Here is a 10,916-nt window from a genome sequence, read left to right as displayed (position 1 = left end):
TGATGGGGCTTTTAAGTACTGATTAACAGACAGGTTGCTCAGATGGAAATTGATGAGGTGAAAAGCAGTCCCACCTTGAGAAGCTGGTAAAGTGGCAGGGATTTCTACAGCTGTTTTGAGACATTTACATACATGCTAATTTGTACCTGAAACAGACTGAACTTTCCTTGAACACAAAACTGTGGCTGTAAATCTCCAAAATAGCTCGAGGGGTGGAGATAGGTGACAAATCAGACAATGTAGAACTTCAGATGAAAACCCAAATGCCAGTTATCTGTTTCAGGAGCTAAACGCTTGCAGTGTTGTACCATTGCTGTGCCATTAGCTGTAAGCGAGCCAGTAAACACGGTGTGATAAGGACAGAGGAGTACATAGAAGATCCTCTAAAGGACAGAGCCTCTAGCAGCTGCCAGATAGTACTGAACTGTTGTGGAAGGAAGCTGAATCGCGTGTTCTGCATGGGACATCGAAGTCTTGATCCAGCCATGGACTTATCTTTAGGCAGGATCACATCCTACTGTATTCAAATGAACGTCCATGCACCTACAGTTCCATGTGCAGTTTAGGAATGTGATAGCTAGTGCTCAGAACCGAGCAGACCAGCAGCTGATCTACAAGTGACCCTTTCAGAAGAGGAAGCTTTTTTTTTTTTTTTTTACCAAATTGAATCCCAGTGTACATTCATGAGTTTGTATCAAGGATGAATTTGCTTTTGAGTGCCCATTGGATAGTGCCCATTGTGAATCACAAGCCTTTATTCTGATAAATTCAGCTCTTGGAAGTATTCTGAAATGATTAACTTGCATTACTGAGAAATGCTACGGAACCTGTACAGGATCCATTCACTTAATGGCCATAAGATGTGATCTCACTAAAAGCCTCTGAGGCTCTTTTGCCTTCAGCTAACCCTCAGAAGTTGTTCGGGGTGGTGTTTGCTGCACTGAGCATAGGCTGTATTCATGCTGCTTGCTGTGGAGGTAGCTTTTGTAATAACTGTTCATAGAAAGCACAGCGTAACTTTTACTTTTAGTCAGATGCTTAGCTGCTGCAATATGGCAGTTATACAACAAACACTGTGTGTGGAGGAGCTACAGAATAAGGTTTTCTCAGCAGTCTGTTTTTTGTTGTTGTTGAACAAGGGGACATCTGTGGCCTGAATTTCATGTCTCATTTTCCTTAAGTAAAGGAGAGTCACCACCCTAAAGAGCAGCACCATTGCCCTCTTTTTCCAGCAGCCACACATGGTTCCTAATGAGCATTAAAATGACAAGCCTACAGCTGTGATTTTGATACAGTCCTGTCCATTTTCATGAGCCCCTGGGTATTCCCAGCTGTAACCAATTCTGCATAGCATGGTTTTGCCTCAGACTTGCAAGAAACCCTCTGTAGTTCCTCCAGTTATTCCTTTCTGAAGCTGTAAGGAGGCAGGATAGAGACAAACAGGTTTGAACTCTATTCTGCACTTTGTTTTGTGGGGAAATACTTGTTTCTGGGACAACTAGCACTCAGGGAAGCGTCTAGAAGGAAAGCCTTTGTAAGCTTTGGAGAACAAAGCCCTATATTTGGTTTGGCGCTCTGGAAATGAAATGAATGACATCAACTCCAAATCTCTCCTCTGCCTGCTGATAAACTAAGGCAGTTTACAGTCATATTTGAATTTATTGTACTTCAGCAGGGTGCTTAAGTATCCTATTCAAGGATGGCCTTATATAGTGATTATTTCAACTTTTCCTGGGGGCAGTAAGTTTTTAAATGACGACTTCGCAATGCCAAATCATTTCCTCTGATTGTCCTAAACCAGAGAAGAGGGAGCATAGTACAGTCTTTTGAAGAGTTCATTTCAATCTTGCTGACTTTGCAGTCCAGTTTTCCACAGCAAGATGATTTAAAGTTAGTTTTGACATTTAATATGTAACGGGGGGCTGTGAAATTACATAGATGCTTTGGTTTGTGTGTTGCTATTGTTTGAATGTGCTTCCATAGCACACACAAAGGAGAAAGCTTCACTAAAAGCTGTTACTGTCAAGACTGACCTCATCCTCCTCTTTGGCTGCACAAGTGGCAAGAATACTACAGTTCAGCAGTGGGTGCTAACTCCCACACCTCCTGTGCATAAGCCCAGTGCTTCTCCTTTTAAGTGCCTGGTAAGGCACCCATGTCTAGAACAGGGGAGATTAGACAGTCCTCATCTCTTCTGAGTACCCTTCATAAGCTCTTGAAAGATTATTCCAGAAGGCTACTCAAAAAGGGTGAAACAGCAACAGTCCCAATCCATGGGCACAAAAGCACATTTAGTAATGGAACATGGATCTAAGACAAAATGAGTACAATGCTTTCCCATCCTTCATCCTGAAGAGAAACTTCTTTATTGGAGTGCATTGTGCTAGCTTGGAAGGAACACCTTGCATGGAAAGAGTGAGAAATGAATATTAAAACAGATAGAAAAGTGTGAGCCAGAGAAAGAAGAGTGAAAAAGCCTCAAGATTCCATACATCCTTTTAAGATGATTAAGAACAAGTGTTGATTGCCATCTTTGGAAATATTCTCAGGTTCTCCATTTTGACAGCTAAATGCTAAACCTTACTTTTTTGAGCAAAGCCTTTCAAAATCATTACAGCTGTTAAAATTAATAAGATTAGACCTTTTGCATGAATGTTATTTCTGATTTGTCTTTGAAAGTTAAGTTCTCCGTAAAGTTTTGCTTTGACGGAGCATTTGGAAGAACCCAGAAAGTAAAGGCTGAGTGAAGAGCTATTTGTATACTTGTAGGTTGGTGCCACCTGATTCACTCTGTACATTTGATATTTGCTTCTTAAGGTTGCTTGATTGTTGGGAGAGATTCTCAGAGATGATAAAGCAGATTTCTATAGCAATATATATTTTTAATAAGCATGGACTATCAGGAGAAGTGCTGCATCAAAGGGTAGTGAACTATTTGGAGTACCTCAGAAAAACAAACTTCAGTATCTTCAGAGCTTTGCTAGTGTAAGCTTGGTTCGCATGCAAATGACTGCATTAGGTCAATACCCTTGCCAAGAAATTGAGGGTGTCTGGGGGAGCACAGCTGTCTCAAGCTATGTGGAGAATGACAACAGTTTAAATGATGAAAAGCAGTGCCTGTTTATTTCTAAGAATGGTACTGAACAACTGATTTCCTGTTTTGTCACAAATGGCACATCTACATGTAGAAATATTAATTGCATGGTACCATGTGGGAAGAGTGTATCCTGAACTGTTATATTTCCCTTTTGTTCATGAATTTTGATAATTAACTCAAAGCCATACTGTATATCAGTTACAGTTCCCCTCCCTCCCCCCCCCAGTCCCATTTATTCTAAATACAAAGGGAGTTAAGCATGTCCAAATAGGTTATTTCCCTGCTTTGTGTTGCATCTGGAAATGGCATTAGAAAATTGCTATCAAATATGGTGGGGCTACAATACTACTTTCCACAGAAAGACAGATGACTCAAGCATCTGTCCTTGTTCCAGGTCTTCTGCGATTCATAATGCAGCCCTTATTCACCAGTGAGCAAAGGGGGACAATGTAGGAACTCTTAAGTTTCTTCCTGGGGATCTGGGGCTACTCTGATGTGAAAGAATCCCAGTGAATTCTATGGACCTTCATATTGCCAAGCTAGATCAAGGGCTAAATCATTTATACTGAAACAAGTCCATAGTCTCATTGATTTAAATGGGACTATTCATGGGACTCAGTCTTCAGAGAAATAAGAGAACATGTTTTTACAATAAAGAAATAAAATACTTTATTCCTTCTTTATTTTGCACAAGATGCTTCATTATTTTTCTCCAAAAATAAACTAAGGAACAGTTCTCCCTCCACTGAAATAGCAATCAAAAAGCTAAGTCCTTTTTTGGAAGCAAGAGAATGAGATCTTCAGCTAATATAAACTGCTTGACTTACACTGAACTTCAAGCTACATTCTTTCCAAAGATTTCTGTTGCTGTGTCTCATCCAAATGTATGTGCCTGCAAGGTCTCTTTTTAAAATTTTTAGATACAGCTTTGTGTTTATAAGTGGGCATTGAAAGCACTACAAAAATAATTTGTGTGCAACAGTTTGAGGGGAGACAGGTGATATGGAAAGTGTTAAATGAGACAGGCAGTTTTTTTTTCCTTGGAACCCTGCATGCTTTTTGATTATGTGCAGTGACAAATACGTTATTGTTTCTACTGGGTCTCAGTATGTAGCAACAAAAATCACCAGCCAAGGGGAGAGTGAAAAAGGTAGCATTTAAAGGGACAAAAAGGAGCTGAGTGTAAGACAGGTACATTTACTGACAGGCCAGCTCCAGAACAGGCAGTTTTGGCAAATGGAAGTACAGAAGGGATGGTAACAGGACAGTATACTATGCACATGATTTGTTTTCATATAATATTACACAAGAATGCCTGCTAAAAATAACATACTACAAACAAGCTATTTAAATACAACAGGAAAGTTAAAGAATTCATAACCATTGGGTAAAATCACATTATTATGTGAGGGTAGAAAAAGACAAAGCTATTCATTTTCTTTTTTAAATCCTACAAGTTTCAAGTGACTTCTTCCCCAAATTAACAGAAATCTCCTATTACTTGCTTACAGGGGGGCAGACTTGGCTGAAACTAAGCCAAGTGTCCACAACCGCCTTTTTTAGTACAAGTCATTCTAATTTGTCTAGTTCTTCCTTTTCCTTACATTCCATTCTCTTTATCTCTCAAGTTATCTGTAGCAATATCATTTTTGTCCCAGCCCTCTGGAAGAATATTCCATGACTGGTTGGAGAAGTAAAGCAGGCTGGATGATACAGCAGTAAAATGAAAATCCTCACACCACAGAATACAGTTCAAGAAAGCCATGCGTTCTTGCTCTGCTTTACATAGGGCAAGATGCCAGCACTTGGAATAACGTGCACTTGGCTTGACCCACAGGTTACTGGAAGACTTTTGCCTGGGCTGGATTTTGGATCAGGCTCCTTGTGACTAACTTTTGGCTTAAACCTCCAGATTGAGTTCCATGGAAAATTAAGTCAGGGAACTGGACAGAAATTTCAAGGCCAGAAATTGTTTTGAAGAGTATCCCAGGTTTAACACACTAATCCAAGTCTTATGAACTCTTCGTAGATTTGACTGTGCCAATGTGCAGAAGTTTTACATGGTTCACGATAATGTCCTACAAAGTCAGGCACGTGCAAATACAATCTGTAGCTGTGCATGTACATCTTCTAGGTATAGGCATTTGTTTTAAAATATTCCTCACTGAAATAGCATTCTGAAACCCATTTCTGTTTTCCTTATTTGCAACAGATACTGAAGCAATCATGCACTGAGATTTTATATTTGGAACCATCCAGTGTCTGTGTGGGAGGTAAGTTTTTATCATTGTAAAATTACTACAGGACTCATACCTGTATTTTATTCCAAGGAAAATCCCACAGGTCATCTAGAAAACAAGCAACTCTACCTAAAAAATCCTCAGGGAATTCAAAGTAAATCAGATCCTTCACTTCTGGATCATTTTTCTCTTCAGGAGCTGTCTTCCAAGGCCTACTCTTATAATTTAGTTTGTACATAAACTTTGAGAGACTTAATCTCCTGCTGTGCCATTAGTCATGCTCTGCACTTACCCTCGTATTCAAAGCAATGATACATTTTGTGACACTCAAATTCTTACCTATGGTCACCGAGACAAGTTCTGGGAATCCTGATAATTTAAGTTCAAATAAACATGAGAATATTTCTAGTGCCCTGAATCTGTAGAGTATGATCAGTAAAGCATTTGACTGTTTTGATACAGCACGAGGTAACATTGACGTAGAAGACTTACACTAAATTGTAAGGGCTTGTCTTCTTTCTAGTTTCACATTTCACACATACTTTGAAACCAAACAAAATAAGATGGTTGCAACATCTCTGTATTTTGATGTCTTTTAAAAACATCAATCTCAGTGAAAACACTGGCCTTAATAAACAAACTCCTCCCTCCTCCTCTGCAAAACACACAAATAGTATGGCCCTTACACAACTTCTGGAGAACTAGTTCCAAGAAGGAGAGACAGAAGAGAACGTTTTAAGTGGACCTGCTCAGAATCTGGAGAGTCTTCCTAGGAGATGCCCAGACTCCTTATTTATCTAAATACTCAATGGGAAGCTTTCATCATATGCAACCGAGATGCAGGAAATTCATTTACACAGGTTCTATTGCTAGTCAGATTCAAATTCAGTTGATACTGATTCAGGAACAGTTGTTTTTATTTTTCCCTGTAATGACTTAACAGAAAAGCGAGGTACTAGGAGTCAAAGAATGTATTCTAGGTTTGAACCATTGCTGTGCTGAGCTTCATTTATTGCTAGCTGTATTGAAATTCTCCCCTTCTAAATTTAGTCCTTATTGCAGCATACTGAAGACAGTTGATTATTTATTTTTTCCTCTCCAGAGGAGTTCCAAGTTGTTCTTAGAGGAAGTGGCTTAACCCTTGGCGGAAGAACCGATGGCATTACTTGCACCTACCATGTGAATGGAACTACCATCCGTAAGTAGAGTTTGGGATCATGTGCCTTCATATTTCTTCATAATGGATTTCCCTCTCCCCATCATTGCCTCAGTTAAGTCTTAAGAGAAAGGTATGGATCAAAGAAAAATGGGCAAGCTCTGAGGATTAGTAAGAGAAGGCAAGTTGGTTCACATCTCACACTGTGGTTTGAACTTGCTACTGATGACCATTAGCTGTAAACTGTGACCAGTGTTTGACCACATGAAATAACTCCATCCATGCATTTTGACATAGTTCATTTGTTTAGCTTTCTTTAGCAGCATTCTTCTCCAGCAATGATGCTCAGTGCAGCCAGATCCCTATCTGGATAGAAACTTCCTGACATGCAGAAAGGAATTCCTCTTCAAAGTGAACGTGGTGTCTTCTACAGGCAGTTTGCCTGTAGCTTTGTGATGATTAGGAATCACTTCTCTGGGAAAGTGTTGTTTGTTTTAATTAGCATTCACCCTTGGTCAGATGTTGTAATCCTTAGTTCCTCCTCTGTCAAAATATTGTCTTTTGGGAAATTCTTCTGAGCAGAGGGCTTCAGAAGTTAGAGGAACTCCAAAAACATAACATGAACTATTTGCTTATCTTATTGAGAATCTCAGTGGAAAATATCACCTTAGGCAAAATTTTCAGGAATTGGTTCTCTGTTGCTCAGTGCATTAACTTACAACAGGGCAGAGGAAGCGTCAGGCCAGGATCTGGATTAGTCCTAGTCTGCTGCTCTGTTCCCTGAACTAGCAAAAGGGAGATGGTGGAAAAAAATACTATTAAGAGAAACCTCTGCCATTTTTGATATCCAGAAATGGGACAGCTAGTAGAATTACATCCAATTCTTGCTCTGAGCAGTGTGTCTTAGAAGCAAGCCAGACTGGAAAAGTTACAAAAAATGGACCTGTAGAAAAAACTTTTTTCCCCTACATAATGTCTGATTTTTGTATTAGCTTCTCTTGAATTCCTATCCTATTCAACCTGTGTTTCCAGTATACTTCCTTCCAATTTCTCTCGCCTGTTAAAGATTTTATAAAGCAGTTTGAAAAAGAATAGCATGATTCTGGATAAAGGCAACTAGAGTAAATACTTTTGTTTCAATTCCCCTTCTGTTTCAATTGAAATTGTCACCTTTGTTCCCTGTATTAAGCTATAGCTTGTTTATTTACACTTGCTTTATGGATTGGCTTTATAGAACTAGAATTTGAAACATGACTGAATTAGTACAGTTGTATTTATTATCCTGGTGTACCTTTCTTACTTGGAGAAGTGAGTAAACAGGCATAGTTCAAGGTGAAGAAAGTTAATTTCACACTAGTTAGGGTCAATAGGGGAGATATCAGTAACATGACTAAGATAGTGACCACTTAAATTTACATTTAGGTGTCTGGTTTGCAAATCAGAAGTTGCCGAGTTCTATTCCTGGTTTGCTTCTGACTTGTTTACTATAAGCAGTTCCCCTCTTTACAACCCCAGTCCATCCATCTGGGCAATGAAAATAATAGCACATACCTTCTTCACATGACTGTTTTGAGGCTCACATCCATATGGTTAAGTTCATAGTGGTATTTTTGTGTTCAAGATCTTCAGGAGTCCCATAAGGTATGGCTGAAGGTAGGGACCTACAGGATGCAAGAGAGAAGGATGTAGTTATTTTTCACAAGTACCACAAATGCAAGCCTCCCCTGTCCTGCTAGTGGTTGCTGCTATTGTAACAACAGTTTTGGAATTAATTAGTAGCATTGCTACCAGCATACAGCAAACAGGCTTACAGTACTTAATGATTGCTAGGTTATAGTGCTACTCAAACCAGGGCCTGTGGTGCCAAAACCAGCCTCTAGCTACCCGGATTTTGATCTGCTGCACGTTCAGAGTGGGCTGTGAATGCACCGTGGAACATTCAGCAGAAGCTGGCACGGATGGGCAGAAGTCAAGAGGACACACACACTGTAAGGAAGGACTGAAAAAGTGCATTTTTTTTTTTTTTTTACATTTACCAGCAAGGATGCATGGTCAAAGTTGATGATTTTTTGTAATAGTAAATAGTAATCTTGGCTTTCCAAGTCCACTGAGAACCACTGAGAAGAGACCAAGAGGCAACAGGCTTAAAATTCTGCAGCAGCTCTAGCTTAGTTATTAGGACAATTCTCTCTGTAAACATTTCTCAGGTCTGGAGTAGGTTACCTAGAAAGCCTTTTAAATGCTTAGATAAATGTCACTGAAAAATGCATGAACCGCATTGCCTTCTTTAAATGACCTTTAAGAGTGTTTTCTGACTTTGGTGTCTCTGATTCCCTGATCATGTAGTGATTTAAAGCTGTACAGAGCATGTGTCTGCTTTGAGATGGTAGAAATAGCTACACTTGGACAGGATGAAGCCCCCAAATACTTGCTAGCATCTGATGTGAGAATTTCCAAGTAGATCTCTGGGCTGCTTTTCCTTTTCTTGGCTTCAGTAAAGGGTGCGCTAAAGCACACAAAGGGAAGGGAATGGCATAGTGATGTATTATTATATGTTGCAGCATAAAAACACAATCTGCTGCATGGGGTCTTGCCAAAGGCCTGCTGCAACCCACCACGCTTCTTGTCTTCAGCAATGGACAACAGCAAATGTTTACTGAACGGTACAGGGAGGTAATAGGGAAGTTTGATGCCATCCTTCCTCTGATATGCAAGCTGTCTCTGCAGCTCTGTGCTGGGCTGCAAGCAGTTTCCTCTCGAGAGAGGCTAAATGAGAAGGGTTGGAAGGGCTTTGAACTCTAGTGAGAGGAAGGAGGTGCTCCCAAGAAAAGGGAAAATTGTTCCGATGTTGTGTTCTCCTGTACAGAAAAACCGGTGTGCTCACCGTGAGCCTGTAACAGAGGACACTGTGACAGTTCCCCTTACTGATAGCCCGGGCTCCTCTTTGAGACCAGCCTCAGAGCCAACCTTTTTGTCAGTTCTTCAGGTTTTGAAAGATACATTTGGCATGTTTCTCTTTCTGCATTTATAAAGAACCATTACCAAATGCTGGAAAGGAAACCTGCCAAATGTAGCTGTGGAATAGAAAAATAATCTATGAAACATACCATTAAGACAAAAACATATGGCAATGTGCTAATCCCTCTTCCCCACCTCACAACTAGCCTCAAATCTAGGCCAAGCAGTCAGTGCAGATTATAGCACATGAGAAAAGCTCATTTATGCTAACAGCTCCTCCTTCAGCTGCCCCTGAACTACTTGTATTTCTGCCTTCTCCCTGAGTGCAGGACCGAGTCATCTCCAAGTTTATCTCACAGATCATTCATCTCCCCTCCCTGCCAAATCAGGAACTAGTCTGTGCTTGCAGGAGCAGCTCCAGTACAGAAATTAACACTTCTGTGGGGAAGTTGGGAGGACAACATGTGGACATGAACAGACTTTTCCCCAGTTTACCAAGGACATGAGATAAAAGAGCTCCCTTCTGCAAATACAGTATCCTCTGTGTACAAGGTTTTTCTTGTTTGACCCCTTGGTCACTTCCTAGATGCCCTCCAAGCTTACTGCTGTCTTCTGCTACCCAATTGCAGGGTGGAACTTTATTTCTCTCCTCTGCTTTTCACAGAAAAGGAGTGTTCTGCTGGACACGCTGCTCTACAAATAAATGTCTATGACCTTTGCAAGCACTGAGACACCAAAAAGCATGAGAAACACTTGAGAAAACACTCCAGTCTCAACTAATAGAACAGTCATTAATTCAAATCCTGTAATGAGCTCACTTAGAAACCAATACACACCTTTCAAATATAAGGAAAGCCTAAATGATGTTCTCCTCAAAAAAAAAAAAAAAAAAAGCCTTGATTCTAAGCAAACATTTCTCTGCAAGGACATGATCTGACATACATTAAGCAAGCAATATGACATGGGCTCAGATTTAAAGTTAACTCTGGGTTTGTAATATGCCCTTCACAAGGTATAAGTTTTTAAAAAGCAACTTTCTTCCTAACTTGGGCTTGCCTTGCTTGCAAGTTTCTGACAACCCGTCCCATTTTGCAGTATGCTGGGTACTAGTGTGGACTTCATAGCACCATTACATATCACCGTCTCAATTAAACAGCACAGTATATTCATCTCATGTGATTTGTTTTGCAGATGAAAAACCCAAAAAGGTGGAATCAGAGTTTTTGCTGTGCCCTGCACCAATCCTATACAGAAGTGGCCAGTAAGTACTTGAAATAAATGTCATTCTATGTTTTGCTAGCATTGGACCCATTATTGCTGATGTTAATCATGTGGGCTTTTAGCTAGAGGCAGTCTTTTTATGGGGGACTGTTTGTTTTTGTGTATTTTTTTCATTCTTGTGTTATTTCCCTGGTGTATTTGCCAGCTTTAGAATGGGCTTTAAATAGTCATCTGTGACCAAAGC

At 40.1% G+C, this 10,916-nt stretch overlaps 1 protein-coding gene across 1 annotated transcript in view; it reads left to right on the top strand.

Moving 5' to 3' along the window:
* The window catches only part of ANTXR2 (ANTXR cell adhesion molecule 2), a 111,132-nt gene that overhangs the window by 23,198 nt on the left and 77,018 nt on the right, over positions 1-10,916 (top strand). Inside the window, exons 8-10 of the mRNA XM_068680464.1 lie at positions 5,310-5,370; positions 6,440-6,535; positions 10,643-10,712. Coding sequence (XP_068536565.1) covers positions 5,310-5,370; positions 6,440-6,535; positions 10,643-10,712 — 227 coding nt within the window. The remainder of the gene's footprint in view (positions 1-5,309; positions 5,371-6,439; positions 6,536-10,642; positions 10,713-10,916) is intronic.

Source organism: Anas acuta, chromosome 4, assembly GCF_963932015.1.
Source record: "Anas acuta chromosome 4, bAnaAcu1.1, whole genome shotgun sequence".
Taxonomy (NCBI): Eukaryota; Metazoa; Chordata; class Aves; order Anseriformes; family Anatidae; genus Anas; species Anas acuta.
This window is presented reverse-complemented; position numbering and strand designations above follow the sequence as displayed.